General features: G+C 55.1%; 3 protein-coding genes and 1 non-coding gene across 4 annotated transcripts; 1 reads left to right on the top strand and 3 right to left on the bottom strand.

Moving 5' to 3' along the window:
- Positions 1-459: 459 nt before the first annotated feature.
- On the bottom strand, positions 460-4,675 carry NPFFR1 (neuropeptide FF receptor 1). The gene is given in 5 exon segments (XM_075504145.1): positions 460-1,261; positions 1,611-1,710; positions 2,553-2,849; positions 4,452-4,575; positions 4,577-4,675. Coding segments are annotated over 5 exon segments (1,422 nt in total).
- Positions 4,676-5,959: 1,284 nt separating this feature from the next.
- Positions 5,960-14,357, bottom strand: LRRC20 (leucine rich repeat containing 20). The gene is made up of 4 exons (XM_075504144.1): positions 14,206-14,357; positions 12,917-13,066; positions 11,086-11,253; positions 5,960-6,298 (listed from the first exon to the last, which is right to left on the bottom strand). The coding sequence occupies exons 1-4, from the start codon at positions 14,285-14,287 to the stop codon at positions 6,147-6,149; spliced, it is 552 nt and encodes a 183-aa protein (XP_075360259.1). The 5' UTR covers positions 14,288-14,357; the 3' UTR covers positions 5,960-6,146.
- A 734-nt stretch (positions 14,358-15,091) lies between these two features.
- TRNAE-UUC (transfer RNA glutamic acid (anticodon UUC)) lies at positions 15,092-15,163 on the bottom strand. The gene has a single exon. It is a non-coding gene; the product is annotated as a tRNA-Glu (tRNA).
- A 104-nt stretch (positions 15,164-15,267) lies between these two features.
- On the top strand, positions 15,268-18,778 carry EIF4EBP2 (eukaryotic translation initiation factor 4E binding protein 2). The gene is made up of 3 exons (XM_075505391.1): positions 15,268-15,455; positions 16,163-16,339; positions 16,423-18,778. Exons 1-3 carry the CDS (start codon positions 15,317-15,319, stop codon positions 16,452-16,454), a joined length of 348 nt encoding a protein of 115 aa, XP_075361506.1. The 5' UTR covers positions 15,268-15,316; the 3' UTR covers positions 16,455-18,778.
- The last annotated feature ends 3,012 nt before the right edge of the window (positions 18,779-21,790 follow it).

Genomic DNA, 21,790 nt, shown 5'->3' with positions numbered 1-21,790 from the left:
CACAGCGTGGTGGGGTCCAGCATGGCCACGGCAGTATGGTTTGGCATGGTCCAGCATGGCCACGACAGCACGGTGTATCATGATTGAGCACAGCGTGGTGTGGTCCAGCAAAGGACCGCATGGTTCTCCATGGTGTAGCCAAGCATGGCACGGGATGGCCCGTTCGCACACCTTCTCCCCCACCGCTCCCTGTGCTCCCCGGCCCTGTGCCCTGGCCGGGGCTGGGTAAAGGGGGTGCTGGCAGGGCACAGGGGCCCATGGTGCTGGGGGACTCAGCTGGCGGCCCCTCCTCTGCCCCTCATCCGGGGCGGCGCTGCGGGGGGGAGGGAGGAGCCAAGGCAGGGACATGGCGTCAGCAGGACGCGCCTTTATTTCGGTGACTCATGGCCCACGACGTGGCAATCCCCGTTCCCCACCCCACAAGCCCTTGGTCCAGAGGTGCCCGGTGGCCGCGGCTGCTCAGCTGTCCCACGCGGGGACGCCGGCGCGGCGCAGGGCCAACGGTCCTGACTCGGAGGCGGGCGGCGAGTCACTGGCCCGTGCCTGGGCGAAGATACGGTTGCGGGCGCCGAAGAGGATCCCACGGCCGTGGCTCCTGGGGGCGTAGGGCCTGCGGTGGCAATGGCGGTGGGGCGAGCAGAAGGGGGCCCTGAAGGCCTCTTGGAAGCCCCGTCGGAAGTTCTCGTTGAAGTAGCCATAGATGATTGGGTTGGCACTGCTGTTAAAGAAGGCCAACCAGTGGGCGAAGGGGAAGACGTAGACGGTGACCAGGCGGAGCTGGCCCTCGCTCAGCCGCCCGTAGTCCGTCAACAGCATCAGTGTCCAGAGGGGCAGCCAGGAGAGGGTGAAGAAGAGAGCAACGATGATGAGCATGTTGATGACCTTGGCCTTCCTCCGGGAGACCCTCCTCCCCTCTGGCTCCTCTCGGCCACGGGCAGGTGCTGTCGACTTGAAGAGCTTGAAGGCGATGCGGGCATACATGACGACGATGAGGGCAAGTGGAGCCACGTAGATGTGGGAGAAGAGGACAGTGGTGTAGATCTTCCTCATCCCCGTCTCGGGCCAGGCCTCCCAACAGGAGTAGAGGGGGTAGGAGTTGTTGTAGGTGTCCACCATGAAGTGGTGCTCCTCCCTGGTGACAGTCAGCGTGATGGCGGCAGGGCACATGATGAGCAGGGCCAGCACCCAGATGATGGCAATGGTCACCAGGGCTTTCCTCAGTGTCAGCTTCTGCCGGAAGGGGTGGACGATGCAGCGAAACCTGCGGGAGGGCAGACGGTGGTGGCTTTGGGGACCTGGTGGGATGTCCCTGGGGAAGGCGGGCGGCCAGGACCCAGAGGTGGGAAGGAAGGGTAAGGTGGGTTGCTCTTTACGTATGGCTTTTGGTGGCAGATATAGGTTGGGATTTCTCCAGCTTTGGTGTTTTCAGCCCAAGGTGGGGAAGGACACCTTGCTGGGATGCCCCATGGACAGCTTTGGGGTCCTCCTGGAGAGCTGGGGCACCCTCCTGACATCCCCAGGAGCTTTCCCGTGATGGAAACCACATGGGACACCCGAACATGCTGGGGGTGGCTTGGTCCCCATGTCCCCACATCCCCGCACCAACATACCTCTCCACGGCGATGGCCACCAGCGTGAAAACTGAGGCGGAGACAGACATGCCCTGCACCAGGCCGCTCATTTTGCACATGGCGTTGTCAAAGGGCCAACCTGTGAGGGGACACCACAGAGGTTGTAGGTGCCTTTGACTTGGCCGGGCCCATTGGCAGCTCCCTCTAGATGTCCCCAACCACCATGTCGTTGCTGGGGGATGCTAAATCCTGCTCCTAAGGGGAGGCTGCATTTTTGGCTCATACAGAGATGGCCTTTAGTAGTACAGATGCTTGGAGAAACCCCCCCAAACTGGTAAAAAAGATGCATATTACACTTCTTAGAAACTCAAGGAGCATGGTGGTTTTCATTTCTCCTGCCCTTACTTAGGGCTGTAGCTGTTATCACAGGGACTGACCTTGGAATCCTTGATCAGAAGGGCTTTCATCTTGTTTCTTGACCCCTGCTAAGGCGTTGGCAATAAATAAATCGCACCCCGTAATAAATAAATACAGACTCTGCCCCATGCCCTGGCTACCACTTTGGCTAAACTCTGCCAACCATGCCAATACTGCACTTTATCTTTGGAAAGGTCAACAGGTAGAGCTGAGCCAGTGTGGGGAGAAGATCGATGCAAGAAGAGGAGGGTTTTTTCCAGTGCTGCTTGACGGAGAACAGCTGAACTTTAAATAAATATGTACATGTAGCATTAAGGTCATACTTATTTTGCCAAAAGTGTCCAAAACCTAAAAAAAAAAAGGACTTTTCCCTCTAAAATAGTAGGTCTAAGTGAAATGATACCTTTCATCAGATGTGGTTGAGTGGCCACCACCTGCTCTCCTCATCCTCAGCAAAAAAAAAGCAGCCACAGGCAGGAGATTTGGGGGTGGCCTCATGTATGGGGGGGCAGAAGGTGGGTGATGTTCCCCACCAATTTCTCTCTCCCTAGCTGCCCTGCTCACCCGTGATGAGGTTGTCCACCAAGGTAGTGGGCATGCAGAAGATGCCCACCAGCAGGTCGCTGATGGCCAGGTTGAGGATGAACATGTTGGTGACCGTCCGCATCTGGCGGTTCTTCACCACGATGAAGCACACCAGGATGTTGCCGATCATGCACATGAGGAAGATGAAGGTGTAGGCCAGGATGAACATGGCGGCCACGGGGGAGGAGTGCTGGTAGTATGCTGAGAAGGTGTAGTTCTCCCTCAGGAGGTGGCTCTTGCTTGCAGTGGAGTTGGGCCAGCTGCTGTTGGAAGGGCCTGGGGAAGGGAAGGCAGGAAAACGAAGCTGGAAGTAAAGCGATTATTCCCTTCATTTCTTAATGCCCTTGGAGGTGGGTTTTCATATTTATACCAGTGCCCAGCCTGGCTGGGACGTGTCCTGCTGGGATCATCTCAGTGCCCCAACAAGTCTCCTCCTCATTGGGTTACGCAGCCCAAGGTACCGCAGCACCTCGGCTGAATTATTATATCATTATTATTTTATATCATTATTTTGATGAGGATTTAAAGCAGCCCAGAAGACATCCTGTTCTCATGGGATTTTTTTAGGGATGATGCAAGGAAGAGAAATCCATGTCCTGACACCGCAATGCTCCAGCCATGCAGGAGCTGTGTCTGTGCGGTCCCTGGCACGGCCGGCCTGGGAGCATCCCTGTTCCCGGGTGTCTGCTGCTGCTTCTCCTTGAGCTTCCAAGGTTTGCAATTTGAGATCCCCTAAAATCTTCTTCTCCCCAGCAAAGCTGTAGTACCCAAGGGAGGTGGGCTGGGGAAGAGGAGACCCTGCCCTTCCCTTACATATAAAGCAATAATTATACATAATTGTGATCATTATCTGGGACCCTGAGAGCTTCTGATGGAGGGTGGAATGGCATTTTGTTGCTACAGATTTAACAGGGGGAGCAGGTCTGTGTAGCACCCGCCCTTGGGTTTCCCCAGCTTTACGCAGGCAGGGACGCAGGAGGATGCCGGGTGCAGGTAGGAGCTGCCTGCAGCGGTGACGGGACTTACTCCGGGCAAACCCAGGCTGCGATTTTAAGGCAGAAGAAGGCATATTTTTGCTTTAAGGCTCAGCCTAACCGCCTGCAGGTCAGCCCTGTTCTGCGAAAGCACTGCAAAGCTGCTGCATGGTGGGTGGCCGTATCGTCCCCCCATCCCCGTGCCAGTGCTCAGCTCTCCAGCCAAGATGCTTTTCCCAGCTGCCGGGACCACCGGCTTCCCTGAGGCTCCGGCACGCAGGGAGGCCCTGCCCGGTCTCTGTACCCCTGCCCTGGGCGCAGGATTCGGCCAACACGCTTCCAGCAGGGCTTCAGAAAGGTGCTGGGGGGTTTGCAGGCACGGGAGAAGGAGCCTCTGGGGAGAGGCGAGGAAGCAGGCAGGGCTGCTGGGGCAAGATGCTCCGGCCGGTCAGCATCAGGTGCACCCACACAAAAAGGCTTCGTTAGCAGAAGCGATAGCAACGACTGTAATGAGATTGCCCGAAACCTGCAGTATTAAGCCCGAAACTTTGCTGGACTTTATCTGTTTGGACTGCAATGTCTTGCAGCATTAGTGGGCAGTGGGTGTCCTATGGATGAGGAATCACAGGCGGTTTCAAAAGCGAGGTGGAAGACGAGGAAAGGAAAATAAGGGGCTGCCAAGTGCCCGGGTCGGTGCCGGATGGATGGAGGCATCCTCCGTTTATCTCGGACGCGGTGACAAGGGGCTGCGGGGACCGGCCGGTTGGACGATGGGCCACCCGCCTCCCTGCCTGGCCGTGGGAAAGCACGGCAGGGAAAAGCTGGGCTAGTGGAATAGGGGTCTGGGGGCGGCTGGACACCTTTTTTGGGGGTGAAATAAAATAAATCAGGTCTTGGTACTCACCTCCGCCGGCCCGGCCCGGCTCCGAGGGCTGCATCGCTGGCATGCGGGCAGGGGCTGGTCTGCCGCCGGGGGAGGGGGGGAGTTTGTCCCCGTCCCTCCCCCGGTCCCCCCGCTCGGGGCTGAGCCCCGGTGCCGGTACCGCGGTGCCGCCGCGCCGGTTGCGGCTGCTCGCCGGCTGCAGCGGAGAGGGGAGGGGCGGCGGGGGGACAGCCTCCCATCGCCATGGATACCGGGGTACCCGCACGCACCCCCCACGCCTGAGGCAGCGCGGGGGGGACAGTCCACGGGGAGGCAGGGAGAGCGCCGGAGCAGGTCTGCTCCCCAGGGAGGATTGGGTCCCCCTTGCCACCCCTGAGGTCCCCACGCTGATGCGGGCACTTGGTGCCTCTCTCTCCCCCAGCTGATGGCCAGCGTCCCCAGCAGCGCTCCTGCCCATCCCAGGGGGGGAAACACAGTGGGAGCCCCAACACGAGTGGGGAGGACCCCCGACCTCCACCCCGTGTAAATCACCCATGCGGTGGGGAAAAGCAGCACGGTCCTTAGGGATGCTGGTCCTGGTGCAAAGCTGCTCTGCTCTACTCCAGCTCCTCCATCATTGCCAACATCAACAAACCCCCTTTTACCATGGTCTTTTACCAAAGTTTGGCTTTGGCAACTCTAGAAGTCCAATATTACCGGGATTAACCCTTCCTGCCTGCCCCCAGCCATCCCCCAGCACGGGGAAGCTTAAAAACATGAAGGGGCAAACATGGGAGATGTTTCAACAAGGCATTTTGAGATAACAGCTGCGATTTCTGCCAGGAGTTTTTCTGCAGGCAGCCAGCTGCCAAAGGACACCAGTGTGCCTAGCAGTAGCCTCCCTGCCACCAAGGAGCCACCCTCCCTGGGCCGTATCCTGAGCCCCACAGCCCATTTCTTCCTTGGAAAGAAAGCAGCATGACTTGAAGACCCACACCACCCAGGAGGTGGGCACATGCTTCTGGGGACACCCATGGGGTGAGCAGTGTGTGGGGACCTGCTGGCACTGGGTTGCTTTGATTTCCACAGTGAAAAACCATGGGGAAAAAAATTTCTCTGGGAAAATCCAGAGTAATACTGCTCAGGTCTGGGCAGAATCCAGCTGGAGGCATCAGCCCAAGCTGCAGCAAGCACCCGCGGGGATGTGCAAAGGGGCTTCTTTAAGGAGAAGACAACTGATAACTCATAAATTTAGCAAATACAAAAAAACCCCCCACACGTAACAGGAAAACATTTAATCAGGCGTTTGGCACATTGCCATATCAGCAATTCAAGGGGGAACCCTTACAGCTGCAGGGATGTCACCCACCGTCCTGGCCCTGGACCAGGGCAGCAGATGCTACCTATCACCGGCCAGGTGGGAGGGATGCGGCTGAGCATCCAACTCCCTCAATCTTACCCAAACCTTGCACCGCACGCATCACAGCTCCACTTCCTCCCCAAGCGCTGGCAAAACACAAAGCAGGAGATTCCCCGGCTCTGGAGCTGGCAGAGCCATCCCTTTACAGAGGAGCCCCGCTGCTTGCTTTTTATTACGGAAGAAAAAAAGAGAGGGACTGGCTGCCTTGCTGCGGGTTTGGGATAGAAATAGCGGTGTAGCAGGGACTGACCTAAGCCAAACCACTCTCGCAGGCAGTCACCCCCCGGGAGAGCTCGCCCGGGCACCCCGAGACCCTCTCAGGCTTTGGGGACAGGCTCCTCCGGTGACAGCAGCAGGTCAAAGGGGACGAGGGGCCGGACCAGCAGCCGCACCTCGGGGCTGACGGGATTCGCTCGCAGGTTGAGGCTCCGCAGCGATGCCATGGTGGCCAGCTTCTCCACCGGCACCTCTGCAAAAGAGAGCGCTGAGGTGAGCACCCAGCCCGGCATCAGCTGCCGGGGAATTCGGAGCAGCAGAGGGAGTGAAAGCTGTGGTAAGATGGGCAGCCCAGAGCAGACCCCGCTCCTGCTGGTCTCCAGGCTTTTATCAAACCAGAAACACAATGAAATATTAAATTATACGACTACTCAAGCAAATGTCTTGGCAAGATGCAAACACCATGATATTAAATGTGGACACTGCCTTCCAGTTCTCCCAGTCCTAAAAAAACCCTGCTGGGGTGCTAAACTGGTAATCAAAGACTTATTTCCTTATTTTATTCCCAGTGTTGCAATGCCCAGGAGCCCTGACCAGGCTAATGGGAGAGCACATGCTCCTTGCCCTTGTTGGACAGGCTGCAAAACGGCTCTCGGCCATCTCCAGGCACCCTCCTATTTTGCAATTTCCATGAATTCAGATGTTTTCTTTTAGAAAGAGTTTCTAAAGGAAACCCTTTTTACATGGGGAAAAAAAAAAGTACCTTAACCTGCAGCGCTCTGGATGGTCTCAATGAGAATCCACTGAGCACAGAGGAATGAGACCAATACAAAAACCTAACAATTAAGATCATTAAAAGATTATAGTTTTAGCTTATTGTTGCAAATCACAATATTTTGGGCTTGAAAAGCCCACCTGCCTGAGTTTACCAAGAACAATTTCTTTTTAATTTGGCCACCAAAACGACAAGAGCCTTTTATATCTCCAGCTCTGATTTCTTCTGCCGATACTTGGAGCAGAATTGCGATGTTGTAATTATAGCTGGGCAGGTGATTGTGTGATTTTTAAACCATGAAACTTATTTTATGCTGGAAAAAGACTCAAACACCTTGCAGGCTTTTTTCTTTCCCCTCCAGAGAGCAGTGCTATTTTCTGTAATACACATATTTCTTAGCAGCGCATCTCTCTCATCAGGCTGAGCTTTACATGGATTTTTTTTATACCTCTTCTCTATGGTGGATTTATATTCACCACCACTCTTCCTGTATCATTTTGCATTTTTTTTCCCTTGATGCACAAAAATCAATTTTTTTGATAGATCTTCCTGTTTAATGATCTTCTAAGGCTATGCAGAGTGATAAACCCCCACTAGGTTTAAATTTAGCGAGTTAAGGAAAGTATTTTAGGGAGCAAGCCTTGCCCAAAGTGGGAACAGCCCAGCTCTGCAGCTTAATTCAAGGTAAGGAGCAGTGACTCACCCCCAGCATGAAGCGACAGGCAAGGCATGCAATGCAGCCTATAGCTATACGGCTGCGCCGTGGGAGCCACGAACTCCTCTATAAGCAACCAGAAGCATCACTTGCCAGCTCCCCAGTGGATAAGGCACTCGTGTTTGAGCCTGAATTATTCATGCTGGCTTCACCAGTTAAGCAGAAAAGGGAAAAAAAGGCTTTTTCATAATTAAAGCAAACAGTAATTTTATCCGATCAGAATATGATAATAAGTGAGTGAAAAACCTAGCTCCTTTGGATGAAAGGGCTGCTGAGGTATCAGGAGGCATCCAAGGAGAGGGATATTAAAGGGCTGCCGAGGCATCTGAGGAGCTGGGTAATGAACACTAACAACCCCAAAGGTCTTGCAGCCACCTACAGCTGCAAATTGAAGGCAGAAGGACCCTGCTCCGCTCAGCAGAGCCGCTTCCCTGTCACATTTCGGCATTACCCGCATCCTTTGGTGGCCACCAGCTCCTGCCAGCCTCCTCCAAACCTGCTGATGGAAACCCACTCGCTGCCTCCTCTGCAGCTATTAACAAAGACGCGTTTTCCATGCCATCACCCCAATTTAAGAGTGGCGCTCTCTGATGCTCAGGAGGAGAAAATCAGCCACACTTGCCCCCAGCAGCAACCTGCCCAGCCTTGCTAGTGGTCTCCAGCATCCCCTTTGCTGTCTCAACATCTTCTACATTAAACCATTAATCAAGGAATAAGGGAAAAAGAAACTGAAGCCTCAGGCACTAAAAAACCCCATGGACTTGGGAGCTGAAAATGCTAATTTGAGATCACTCTAATTAGCAGGGAAAGAGTTAAAAGCACTGACATTAATATATACATAATTACACTCCACAGTTAAGAGCTCATTGAGATGAAAAGGGCAGTTCCTGGCACTAAATGTCTCCTTTCAGAGCCCACAGACTCCAGGCAGGCATTAATTAATCTCCTTTTACTCCTGTTTCCCTTTAACTGGAAAACATTAACTACTATCTCCAGTTCGATATGTCTTGGTAGGTGACTCAGCCCTCTTTCAGCAGGAGCTTTTAATCTGGTTTGTAGCCCTGCTATCAGTTCCTTCAGCATCACTGAGAGGGCAGAGGAGGACAGGCAGGGCTGGGAATAGCTGCAGCAGCAGCAACAAAAAGCAGACCATCCGCAACCTTCCTGCTGCTAAAGAAAGCCCCGGTCCTTCTCCAAACTCCATCTCCCATACATGGTCTGTGAAGCATTTTTCTCTTGCCTACTGGTCTTTTACCTGGAGCGGGGTCCTCAACTTGTTAGTGGGCTAAGCAGTGCAACCTGGGTCCCAAATTATAAAAGGCAGCAAAATACAGCTTTTGCACGACTGGGGAAGCTCCTTCTTGTGCTGAGCTGGCTGGAGGTGTGCAGGCACTGCTGGAGAACAGGACCTGGATGAACTTTCAGATCCCTCGAGAGCTTCTCCAAGGATGTGCCAGCTGCTGCTCATGAGACCCTGCTGCCAAAACAGGGTCCTCAGCCGGCTATAGTGGGTGAGTTGTATATGTATGTAGAGGGGGAAAGAGAAGATGCCATCTCCTACAGCCTGGCCTAAGATCTCCTGGGGTGAAATGAGTGTGAAGGGCTCAAATCCTACTTGGCTGTTAAGGAAAAACAACATTTGTGCCAGTTAAGTTCAAGCTGATGGGCTCTCCTTAACACTCCTTCCCCTGTTGTGCCAGGCTAGTGTGGGAGGAAAAGGTATCTATAAACACAAGCTCATAAATAATATATAAAACTGCAAATAAAAATGCATATATATATATATAAATGCCAACTTGCGTATAGATAATTGGCACCAAGGCTCATCCCACAGCCTGGCTGCAAGCTCCCAGCGTGCTGTGCCTGAGAAGAGCAGGGAGCTCGATCCTTGTGCTAGCTCAGTGCTGGGCAAGCTCAGGCTTGATGGCAATCCAGGAGGTTTCATCATGGTCCCAGAAGGTGAAACTGGGGATGAGATGCTTTTCCTTGGATGTGAAGGACTTGCTGCAGTTCTTGGGGTGCTCTGGTCCCTGGGAGGCCATCATGCGAATGAGCCCAGGAGGTACTGGGGAAGGTACCCAGGAGTGATGCAATTACCCAAACTTTTGTTTCCTTGGCAAAAATTGGCTGTAACACCCCTGCTTTCTAATCTCTACCTCTTCCCTTTCCAGAAAATGCATAAAATAGGCTAATCTTACCTATTTCTGCAGCCAGACAGCATTGTGCTTGTTTCCAAGATATGTCCCTGAACATTTTAGCTTGAAATTGTTAATTCCTACCCTGTCATTATTTTTCTGGAGTCTGATAACAGCAGCTGAGGGGAGCCTGGCGGGAGGTGACCAAACCTGGCAGCTGGGTTTTCTAGCTGCCCTCTCCCTCAGGATTAATCCAGCTGGGTACAACCCTTGATGCATCCTTTCCTCTCTGCACTTAAGCAGGGAAAAAAGCAACAAAAAGCTGTATTCCCTCCCTGCAGCAGCCTGCTTGCACAAAATGCGAAGGAAACGTGAAGTTTGGAGACCTCAGCTCCTGCATCTGTTGAAGTTGGCCAATTAAGCTCAAAAAGCGATGGAGTGAGACAGCTCCCTCTAGAAGGTGGGAGAGAAAAAAGGGGTGAGGAAGGACCACATCCTTTGCTGGCTCTCACGGAAGCAGTATTTAATGTCTTGTGCTTCTACAGGCATGGCCAGGGAGCAGCTGATGCTGTTAATAAAACTTGTGTTGCAGGGAGCAGCTTTCCCAGCAGCAGCTGAAGCCATCCCAGATAAAAGAGCAAAATTGAGTGGACTTGATATTTGCCTCCCTGGGGATCCGTGTGGGCTGTGGGATGCTCCAGCCTGGGCTCTTTGAAAGCTCACTCCTGAATAAATCCCCTTTTATCTACGTGCAACAGCTGCCCCTTTTGCCCAGCTTTTGGGGACTCCAAAGCCTTCAGCTTTGCGCATGAAAGATTTTTCTCTGACTGCAGAGTCGGGGGATGAGCGCCTCTTACCATTCCTTTAATTTCACTTTTTTTAGGGGATTTTGTAGTGTTATGGCTCCTACTTGCTCTGGGAAATGTTCAGGTGGGCTTGTGCCCTTACTTTGCCTGGCAGCAAACATCCCAGCCCAGCGTCCTTGGGGCTGGGTTCTGCAGTCAGGTCTTTTTTTAATTAAACCTGGTGATTCTGAGTCACAGCGGGAGCTGCCTTTGAGAGCCCTATCCCAGTGCGGTGAATAGGGTGGCTTGGTTCTCCCTGTGACTGCAACAGCTTCGCCCCAGGAGGCAGCGCAAACGTTGGCAAAAGCAAGCGGATAACAAGGCTCTGTCTATTTAGCATCTCCCCTGCACCTGTGTGCCCTTCCTCCTGCCAAATTCATGCTCCTTTTGCTGGATCACTAGGCCATCCCTCAGCCTGGCTGCATCTGCAGGGGATGGTGGACCACGAGCAAAGCTTCAAGCCAGCATCCCTCCCTGCCCAGGGATGTGGACTGGCATCACTGCTGGGAAGTGCACTTGCCCCCAGGGTGATGCTCGTCCTCGCCTCCAGCGGGAAAAGGTCCATCTCACCTGCGATCTCGTTCTCTTCCAGGTCAATGGTCTCCAGGGTGGCAACGGTGGCCAGGGGCTCAGGGAAATGCCGAAACCTGTTGCGGGAGAGGTTGATGGCCCGGAGGTGCAGCAGGGAGGTGACCTCCTCGGGCAGGCGGTGCAGGTAGTTGCCTGCCAGGTTGAGCTCTGCAGTTTGGGGAAGAGAGGAGAGAGGTGATGGGATGGGGGGGGAAAGATGGGAAAATAATTAATGCATAGCTTCATTTACAGCCTCTGTCCCCCATGGGCTACCAGGTCCAGTAATGGGATTCCAACTCTGAAAATGGGGTTTTTTTGCTCATCTCCATGGTTTGCCATCATAATTTTGCCTGCTGTGAATACCGCTTTTAGGAGCAATCTGTTTCTTGGCTTCCTCAGGCTTTCCTAATGAAACCCGTGCAGCATTTTGCAAGCAGGGGCTGTAAAAATAAGCAATATTTCTTAGTGAAGTTGGTGCAACTTGCCCCCCATGGACACTTGTCATGGCTTAAGGCTAGTTTTCTATCTTCATGTGCCTGAAGACCTTCTGAGGTATAAACAGAGTGGTGGAAGAAATGTATTTATATGTCAAAAATATCTATTCTACAGACTTTAACCCTCTGTGATGCTATCCCCAACACCAGAAATGGGCTCCTGGGGGGCCAGGAGCAGCACTCCTGCATGAAAGGCTATTAGCCATGGGAACAGGAACCCAAATCCTGCTGCCCCAGTGCCCTTCTCCAGTGACACAGGGCTTTCTGCTCTATAAATACCCACGCAAGCTGCCCTGCCCCTGCTAATACCTGGTATTTATAGGTCCTGCCTTATTCAGGCTGGTGCAAGGCTGTCCCCAGCCCCAGGGCATCTCTCCCCTGCAACAGCTCTGCTGAGGCCCAGCATGTTCATCACAAGAGTGATTTGTTCACTGGCGGAGCAAAGCCCTTGCTGGGAGATGAGACCTTTTGCCTCGGGGCTGACCATGCTGTCTAGAAAATGAAAATTGATTTCCTTTGCTTGATGCTTCTTTTCTCCAGCCTAGGGGAGTTTTCATGGATGATGCTCCAGCTCCCGTACAACATGGGAAGCTTCCCCAGACACCCACCATGGCAGCAGTTGTGCAGTACATTGTGTGAGCGAAATATTTGCTTTTAAAAGCTGCCAGAGCCCTGGGTGCTGCTGCAGGCAAGCAAAGCCCCGGTGCAATCCCTAGCATTCAAAACCACAGTGCTGGATGCTCCGGATGCTTTAGCATGTTGTAGCAGGTTAGCTTCTGGCTGCTTTTGCTGGGCTCTGCAGAGATGTGTCCCCGTGGCACCAGCCATGCACTGATGACTGTCCATGTCTCCTGCAGTGAGTGGGGGAGTGAGCAACTATCACTGTCCCATGATGGGGGCTAATTAGCCAGCAGCAAGCCAGCATGCCTTCTGCAGCCTGAAATGCCCCATCTCTGCCATGCACAATTATGCCCAGGCTGCCTTTCCCGTCCTCTTTCATCCCTAGCCCCATCCTCAGAGGGAGATGGAGGATGATGAGCGACCCTGCAGCAGCCTGGACACTGCTGAGAGTGGCTGGAGGTGGCAGGGCATGAGTTTGGGAGGGTGGGTGAGAGCAAAACCAGTGCCCTCTTCCTGCAAGGGCCAGAAAGGGTAAGGGAAAATGGATTTTTGGGGGGCTGAACTAGTGCTTGGAATGAGGTGTGGGCGTGGAGGAGCAAAAACTGTGGTGGGGAAACTCTCTGGTGCTGTGCTCTGTCTGCAGCAGCCTGGGGACTCTTTGCTGGGCCCTGGGGGTTTGGAAGTGGCTGTTGCAAAGCAGTGGGGCTGTCCCTTACCTCTCAGCTGGCTGAAGGTGGTGACAAATCGGCTGGTGAGGGACTTCAGCTCGTTGTTTGCCAGGGAAATGCGGTGGATTCCCTCAGTGACACTCCTCATGGCTTTGTAGATGCCAACGGGGAAGGTCATCAGCTTGCAGTTGGCCAGATCTGCCCCCGGAGAGACCCAGGCACCTTATAATGCACCCAAGCTGGGATGGAGCAATGCTTTCCATCTTGTTTTCCACCCGTTGATGCTCAATTTGCCTGCCTGGGTGCTGCCACCCATGGATGCTGTAATGTCCCCTGCCATACTCCTCTCCATTGCAGGGATCTTTGCAATCACCTCCACAAGCACCAATAGTTTGTTCCCATCAGCAATGAATGCTAAGGCTGTTCTGCCTTAGGTGTGTTCAACCCCAAATCACATTGCGTTTACCTCCATGCCACAATGTCCTTCTGCAAACCCTCAGCCAGCATGTCCATGTCTAATAACTTCAGTAATCCCCCTTCCCTGTGTCCCTAACTGCCTGGGGAAGGTTGGGGGGACACTTCTTCCACTGCTGAGGGAGATGGAGTAGGGCTTTCCCTGGGCATGCTCCTGGCTGGATTTCTCATGGTGATGGGCACACAGTGGGGAGGGAAGAGGATTTGGCTGTGCTTCTCACCTGTTGGCATTTTTGTTTCTGTGTTTCCCCTCCTGGGAAATGCCAGGGCATGGAAACCCTGTATCCCAGCCCCGTGATGCCCATCCAGGCTCTGCCCCCTCCCCAAAGCCATGGCAGGGGCTGCACAAGCTCGGTCCTCCCCTGCTTATCATCTTACTCAGGAGGACGTCGAGAGGCTGAGCGATGAAGCTCTGACTCTCGGCATGCACTGATTTATACCCCGGGGCCGGGACTCCAGCATGAATGAAACTGGGTGGCTTTCATCTGTCTCTTTGGATGAACTGCACGTGGGTCTTGATATTAGCTAGAAACAGGGAAATTGCAGAAAAACGCAAATCTGACAAGGTAATGCGGGGAAAGGTCTGGCTTCTGCCATCGCTTGCAAAGGGGGACTTTATCCCTGGGCCATGTCCCATGGGATTATGTGCCGTTGCTGGGAACCCACTCAAACTTTGGGAGGGCTGAGAGTGCTTTGGGGGAGCCTTTCCCTTCCCCAGGGCTGTGGGAGCCTCGGGAGCAGCACCCAGAGTGGGGGCTGACAGCTTTTTTTAGACCATGGCAGCAAAAAATAAAGCCCTGCTCCCGGACACCTGATCCTTCTCTGGGCCCCAAGCGGGAGCTGAGCCGGAGCGCCGGGCTTACCAAGGGAATCCGTTTTGTTCTCCACCGTGTCGTTCACCTTCCTGGCCACCCGGGCCACCGCCTCGCCCATCCTCTTCTGCATGCGGGCGCCTGGTCCCGCTGGGGACGTGCTTCGGCCGGGGGGATCCACGGCTGGAGGGAGAAACCAGCCGCTCCAGCCTCTCGGGAAAGGGACGCTAAAAATAACTGGCAGGATCAGTGTTCCCAGGGGAGGGAGGGAGGGAGGCTGTGCTGGGGCTGGCATGGCCCTCAGGGAGCGAGATTCCCAGCTTTCCAGGATGGTGTGTTTGAGACCTTTCCTGGTATGGGAAATGGGGATGCATCCCCTTGCCTGGTATGGGAAATGGGGATGCATCCCCTTTCCTGGTTTGGGATATGGGGATGCATCCCCTTTCCTGGCATGGGATATGGGGATGCATCCCCTTGCCTGGTATGGGAAATGGGGATGCATCCCCTTTCCTGGTAGGTGAAATGGGGATATATCCTCTTTCCTGGTTTGGGATATAGGGACACATCCCCTTTCCTGGTATGGGAAATGGGGATATATCCGTTTTCCTGGTGATCTGGGGCTGGCGTGGCCCTCAGGGCACAGGATTCCCAACTTTCCGGGTTGGTACTTTGGGATATGGGGATGCATCCCCTTCCTCGGTGATCTGGGGATGGTGTAGCCCTTGAGGCACAGGATTCCCAATTTTTTGGGTTGGTACATTTGGAATATGGGGATGCGTCCGCTTTCCTGGTGACTTTGATCAGCTCGTCCCCTTTCCTGGTGACTTTGATCAGCCCGGCTCAGCCAAAATGTTTTGGCAGAAGGCTCCCCCCGGGCCACGATCACCCGCCTGCACGGGGGGTCCCGGCGGGGGAGGGGACCCCCCCCAAAACGCTCTTCCCACGCCGGGAGTCGAACCCGGGCCGCCTGGGTGAAAGCCAGGAATCCTCACCGCTAGACCACGTGGGAGGGCGCGGGCAGCGCCGCCCGCCCCCGCGCCTGCCCCCTGCCGGCGGCGGGCGGAGCGCGGTTGCGCGGCGGCGGCGGCGGCGGGGGGGGCGATGGGAGGCGGGGGGCGGCGCCCGCTCCGCGCCGCCTCCGCGGGGACAATAGCGCGGGGCCATGTCGTCCGCCGGCGGCCGCCAGCCCAGCCAGAGCCGGGCCATCCCCACCCGCACCGTGGCCCTCAGCGACGCGGCGCAGCTCCCCCCGGACTACTGCACCACCCCCGGCGGCACCCTCTTCTCCACCACCCCGGGAGGTAAGCGCCGGGGCGGACGGGGCCTGCGGGGCGGCGGCCGCGGGGCCGCGCCGGGGGAGCGCTCCTGCCGCCCGCCCGCCTCTCTAAACGCCGCCTATCGCGCCCATATCGCGTCTCTGTATCGCGTATATATAGCGCCTGCCGCCGGTTGTCCTTAAAGCAAGCGCTTTGAGCAGGGTTTATTATTTTTCGGGGGCATAACGGGGGGCGCGGAGGGTCCCGGCGGGGGCGGGGGCTGGCCCCCGGCACGGGGTGGCAGCCGGCCCCAGTGGGACGCGGGCAGCGAGGGGTGCGGAGCTCTGCCCCGTCCCGCTTTGGCACCCCGGGGTCGGAGCATCCCTCGTCCCCAGGCGGGGGAGAGGGACGGAGGGGACGTTTCGGGGTGCTGCGTCCGCCGGCAGCCCCAGGATGCGTTCCCACCCCTGCCGTGAGTTCGCCAGGCCTCTGCGCCGGGACGGCAGCGCCCGGGGCAGCCGGTACCCAGGTGCTGCCGCGGGTGTTTGTCCAGCGCCGCATTATCGCCCGCCGTGCCCAGATAAGAGCGGGCAGAGCGGCGGCGGCGGCGCGCACCCCCCCTGCCCTCCCCGCCTCTCCTTGGGCTGTGGCGGGGATCCTTGGCCAGGGCGCCCGTCCTGCCGGGAGACTCCTTCTGCAAACAAGCGCTGCTGGGCTGGATCCCCCCCCATCCTCCTCTCGTTCCCCCCCAGGCACCCGGATCATCTACGACCGCAAGTTCCTGCTGGACCGCCGCAACTCCCCCATGGCCCAGACCCCGCCTTGTCACCTCCCCAATATTCCCGGCGTCACCAGCCCCGGCTCGGCCGGCGAGGAGCCCAAAGCGGACACCAACAGCCTGAACCACCAGGAGGGGAAGCCATCCATGGGTAAGGGACCCCCAGGGTGGGGTGGAGGGGTTTGGGGGGGGGGGTGACCCCCCCCTAACGCTTCTCCCCTTGTCTCTCGCCAGGGGACGACGCTCAGTTCGAGATGGATATCTGAGCAGGAACCACGGAGAGGCAGCAACTCCCCAGACCTGTGCACACCCCATTCGGCTTAGCAGGATCCATCCCAGCGAGGCAGAGGCGGCAGCGGTCCCCATCGGCATCCCCCTGCCCGCCTGCCTACCCCTCTCTCTTTCTGGAGAGCGCGGTTCTGGCTTCTCCCCCTTTGTAGGTGACCGGTCCCAGCATGTGCTGGATGGAGCATCCCTTCTGGATCCGGCCCTATTCCTCCTCCTCTGCCCGCCAGCAGCCTGATCTCCACCGGGCTTCTTTTTAAAACATCCCTTTGCCTCTTCTGCCGCCTCATGCTCCCCCCCGCAAAAAAACCCCTCCCGTTACCCCAAACCTCCCGTTGCCAGCAGCTTGGCGGTCTGGAGCTGCGTCACCCCCTTTGCCCCTTCTGCCGGAAAATTGCGGGCAGCCTCTTGGGAGGAGGGGGAAAGTGTCACGCCTAAAAGCGAGCACCCACTTGCACCCCAGGGTGGGGTTTTTTTCATTTCCCCCAGGACCTGCTGGCATTCAGTGGAGGACAACTTTGGCAGCGCATTCCCTTCAGTGCTCTGGGTGCCTACATTTTTCTCCTACCTGGATTTCTTCTGTCTCAGCCCTTCGACTGGGGGCTACGTCCCCGACGCACCAGCCAGGACTCAGAGCGACGTAGCCATATATTACAAAAAAACCCCTTGCTTTTATTTTTTTGGTACTAAACAGGGGCACTTTACTGGCAATGCTTCTTTTTTTGGGCTGGGGACGAGCGCCTCTGGGAAAGTGCTTTCTAGTGCTTTTTTTTTTTTTTTTTTTTCAATCCCCCCCTTTAAAATGTGAATAATACAGGAGCGAAATCCCTCAGCGCTGTTGGATGTCTCAGGAATAGCTGGGTGCCCGGGGGGGATGCAGGGTGAGGTGCTGCAGGGATGTAGTGCTGCGGCTGGGAGCATTGCGGCTGCACCCAGGGTGCTCCGGTTGCAGGCTGCCGGCGTCGGTACCGTCCTCCGCTTGCTTTTCGTGCTGGGGCTTCCCCCAGCCGGGTCATGCTGCCGTGGATAAAGGGTTTCCGTGTTAAACTCCCCGCCGTTGGCACCTTTGCCAGCCTGGCACGTCGTGGCCATCCTGCCTGTGCCTGGCATCTTGAAATCCCTCGGAGATGGGATTATTTTTTTTCTCCTCTCTCGGTGCGACTCTTGCCTTGAAGAGCAGTGTTTGGTGAGGGCGTGCGTGGCGGGGGATGCCATGGCAGTGCCATCTTCTGCCCCCCGAGCCCACCAGCCCCCCTGGTTTTTTTTTACTGCCTGTTGGGAGCCGTCAAGAGCTTTGCAACCTTCTCAAGTGCCATTTTATCAGCCCCCACCTGAGTGCCTGCTCCATCCATCCTCCCTCGGGTCGTTTTGCCCCGGTAGCCAGCCCCGGGGACCCATTGCCTGCCGCGGCAGTGGCTCCGCATGCCAGGGACGGGTATGCCCCACACTGGCATCAGTGCTGCAGGCTTTGTGCACTTTCCGTCCGGTAATTTATTTCTCTAGGTATGTTTGGCGCAGGTCGGCATGGCGGCTGGTTGCGAGTTCCCATCTTCCACCTGCTTTTCTCGTGAGGGGAGGGCTGCCGCTCGTTTTGGGCCAAAAAGCAAAAAACCCCAAGGGAATGGGGTGTCTCTCCCATCCTTTCCCTTGCATGGGTAGCGCTCGGTGGGATGCAACGTGAACGTGTAGCCAGCCGTCATAGGCGCGTGACTGAGTGAGTGCAAGTAGAAATATGTATATGCGTGTGGGTGGGTGGTGATAAGACACACACAAATATATATATTATATATAAATAAATATATTTTCCTTAAAGCGAAGATCCTAGGAGGTCTGTTAGGTCCTCGGATCGAGGGAGCGGCAGGGACATGGGGCGAGGACATCCTTTGCAGAGCGGGGACGGCCACTGCGGATGCAGGGACCCGGTGCCCTCAGCACAGCGACTCGTTTCGGGAAACCTGCTCTCCAAGCCAAAAAAAAAAAAAAAAGAAAATATCTGAGGACAGCTTAACTTATGGACAGGAGCCGGAGGGAAACCACTTTTTTTTTTTCTAAACACCCCCTTTCCCGACCTCCTTTCGTCTCCGTTCCCCATCCCAGCGACTTTCTCCTGGTTCTCTTTTATAACCGGGCTCGGGGCTGAAGAGCAGGGAGGGAGTGCCTGGCCTCGCCGGGGCAGCTCCTCTGCTAGTCAGGGTATAGATTTGGGATTTTTTACCGTCTCTTCAAGCAGGTGTTTCGGAGGAGAAAAGCTCTCGCCAGTGGTTGCTGTTACAGTGAGATCAATAAAGATCTTGGTTCTATTAAATCAAGGTGCTGGAGGTTTCTTCTGACCCTGACTCAGGGTGCACGGGGGATTTTCCCTTCCTTTCAGAGCAGATGCCACCTGGGCTTCACCCCACCTTGTGGGTCAACTCTCCTTCCTATGTATTTTAGCTTTTTTTTCCCCTCCCAAATTCTTTAGACGAGTTGCTTTCCAAATTTCCAATTTGGAAAAAAGCGGATCCAGGCCAAGGACAGTAAATCAGGAGCGAGCCCCCGCCTCTTGCCGGGCGTAACTCAGTGTTACGAAGAGCAGGGGATGATCAAACCCAGAACCAACAGCCAAGGGTTAAGGGGGGACTCGATTACAAAATTTCCTGTACAGAAAAATCTGATTTTACCATAGAAAGGTCTCCCACGTACAGATTACTGCAAATTGGTCATTTATCCTGCACCGCTAGGTGCAAAAACCTATATAGACCTGGGCATCAAACTAGAGCAGTGCCAAAGAAAGCCCTGCTTGGGACATGTCCAAGCCAGACTCCAAACGTGCAAATAAACCCCTGAACTTAAGCTGAGCTTAAATTGCAAACCCCCAGCAATTTCCCACATTGCTGCTAAATGCATGTTTGTATCAGCCTGGGGGTACCCCCCGGGTGACCCCTTCCAGCTGATGCTGAAAGGAGCATATGCCAGTACGCAGCGCCCGTCCCTGCCTTGCAAGTGCTGGGCGAGTTCCCGAAACACCAGCTGTGCTGCTAAGGCCATCACATAAACTGGGTTTTAGCTGCTGGGGGCTGCAAAGCCAAAACAGCCAAAAGAGCAAGACAACAGTCTTAGCAAATCAGTGCTGGCCGTGAGAGCAGGTGGGTATGAGTGTGGGGGTACAGCCACCCCCACCCGGGCTCATCCTCGAGGGCCCTGATGGACTTAACAGCCCCCAGCAGCCTCACCTGGTGTCCCCCCATGCCCAGGAGCACATTTAAGCCCAGACCCTGGCCTGGCTGCATCCCTCAGCCCATGCTGTAGCCTTGGCTGCCCTGACTCTGCTGCTTCTGGAGGGGCCCAGCCCAGGCTTGTGCCCTTGCAGGGGGCTGTGCTGATGCAGGTGTGTTGCCAGAAATTGTCCTGGTCCAGGACAACTGTCGCTTTAATTATATATATATATTTAAGTTTTTAACCAAGTACAGCAATGGCAGACTTTTTTTATACCATCCATGCTGTCTGGGGGGGGCTGAGCAGCAAAAGCCTTTTCCCCCCTAGTAGGAAGGGTGCTGCGGGGTGGGTGGGAGCAGGGCATCCCCTCCCTCCGGCTGCAGCAGCCAGATCCTCGGGGCCCCCAATTTTTGTGAGTGTCTCAGCAAACTACCAGCAACCCCCCTGGTGCTGTGACACCCCTGAAAGTGCATCACTTTGGGATGCAGACCCCGCGTGTGAAATACCACAGCGGCACGCCGCATTCCCGAACCGCCCGTGGCCGTTCGGGTCCCACGGGTGAAGCCTGGAGGGCAGCACCAAGGGTGCCACTGACCTGGGTTTGGGGGGGCCCCTTGTGCACCCCGGCTTGGCCATAGCCGGTGTGGTCCTGCCGTGACCTCCCGTGGATGCGGGTGCATATTGCAGCAGCAATGCCTCTGCTCCGCTGGGAGCCTGGGGAAGGGCTGTCACTTTGCGCTGTTACCCGGGTTATTATTAAATTATGACTATTAAATTATCTTTATTGCTATACTCTTGCTTCTTGCGCTCCTCTCCAGCCTGATCCCGAGTAAAAAAGTGGGATGTAGGAGGAGGGGTGGGAAGGCAGCAAGGAAACCCCTTCCTTCGGAGCAGGCACTGCTGCTGGTGCAGAGTGTGTGTGTTGTACAGCTGCTCCCTCCTGCAGTTTCTCCCCAAATTCTGGCTCTGCAGGTTGTTTCTTACCTGAAGTCTCTATTAAGGGGGTACCTAAAGCCTGTTGGGGCAAAAAAAATCTGGAGGAAAGCTGTGTTGCTTGGAAACAGGCAGCAAGGCTTTTTAAGAAATAAAAGAAAATAAAGATAAGACATTTTTTCTTCCACCACTGAATGGGAGTGGTGGATCGTGGGTTGCTCTTTTTTAATTCTGAAATGTTAGCGAATTTTGCAGCGTGTGTATGGAGAAGAGAAGCAAGATGAAAAAAATGCTGATGAGGCATTTGGGAGCTCCCTCTTCTGGGTTTGGCTTTGCCCATGCGATGCCAAGCTTAGGGGAGCGACAACTGTTTTCCTCCCGAATTTTTGGGTGAGTTTTTTTTTTTAATCCTGTTTTGCAAAGCCCCTGCAGTGAGGTGCATGTGCATGGGGGGCCCTGGCTTTTGTGTGCTCCTTAGGGCAGGGGGAATGTCTAGATGCCGATTTGGGAGCTAAAAATGGAGAATTTAAAAAAAAAGGGTAAAATTTCAATCTAGGACTGAAGCTCTTCATGATAGCGAGCTGTAAACAAACTAAACCAGGGTAATTTCACATGCAGCAGGGTGAATGAAACCTTGGTTGGATTTATAGCTCGATTTGAGTTTTAAACTGGAGTAGTTGCCATCTGTGTGTGCAACTGCTGGGGTCTGTCCTGTGGCATCCGACTGTAAAATTCAGCAGAGCGGCTCAGAAAAGGATATTTTGGCTGAGCCGAAGGCCGGGAGCCTGGCTAGTATCTAGGATCCCGATTAACAAACTTTCCAGCCCTGCTTTCCAGCCGTTACCATTTTCGGACTGCCTCCGGGCTCCGTTTACATTCCTGGCTCTCCTTCTCAGTGCCGGTGAATGTGTTAATGCCATTTTTCTCTTTTTCCTTCAGCCTGTTGGTGTCCTATAAACATTTATTTGGTAGTGCCTCCTGGAGCAGCACAGCAGTCTTGGACGGTGTTGGGTGCGAGCAAGGCTGTAGCGCTGGGGCGTTGGGGGTCTCTGAGGGAGGTGGGGCTGGGGTCCTCTTAGATGGGGCCCTCTGAGGGCTCAGAGGTCAACCCAAATGAAATGGGGGAAGGCAGCTAGGAGATGAAGGAATTGGGTTTTAATGGATTAGCTAAAATAGCATCTTTGCGTGG

This window comes from Mycteria americana, chromosome 6 (genome assembly GCF_035582795.1).
Source record: "Mycteria americana isolate JAX WOST 10 ecotype Jacksonville Zoo and Gardens chromosome 6, USCA_MyAme_1.0, whole genome shotgun sequence".
NCBI lineage: Eukaryota > Metazoa > Chordata > Aves > Ciconiiformes > Ciconiidae > Mycteria > Mycteria americana.
The sequence above is the reverse complement of the archived record's forward strand: the minus strand, read 5'-3'. Positions and strand labels throughout refer to the sequence as shown.

What these genes read in the sequence shown, in the direction of transcription:
- EIF4EBP2 (XM_075505391.1), top strand. Translation starts at nt 15,317, where the DNA reads ATGTCGTCCGCCGGCGGCCGCCAGCCCAGCCAGAGCCGGGCCATCCCC. An exon ending in CTTCTCCACCACCCCGGGAG is followed by an intron (nt 15,456 to 16,162) that starts GTAAGCGCCGGG and finishes GTTCCCCCCCAG; the next exon opens with GCACCCGGATCATCTACGAC. An exon ending in GGAGGGGAAGCCATCCATGG is followed by an intron (nt 16,340 to 16,422) that starts GTAAGGGACCCC and finishes GTCTCTCGCCAG; the next exon opens with GGGACGACGCTCAGTTCGAG.
- LRRC20 (XM_075504144.1), bottom strand. Translation starts at nt 14,287, where the DNA reads ATGCAGAAGAGGATGGGCGAGGCGGTGGCCCGGGTGGCCAGGAAGGTG. An exon ending in CACCTTCAGCCAGCTGAGAG is followed by an intron (nt 11,254 to 12,916) that starts GTAAGGGACAGC and finishes CCCAAACTGCAG; the next exon opens with AGCTCAACCTGGCAGGCAAC. An exon ending in GGAAGAGAACGAGATCGCAG is followed by an intron (nt 6,299 to 11,085) that starts GTGAGATGGACC and finishes TCTCTTTTGCAG; the next exon opens with AGGTGCCGGTGGAGAAGCTG.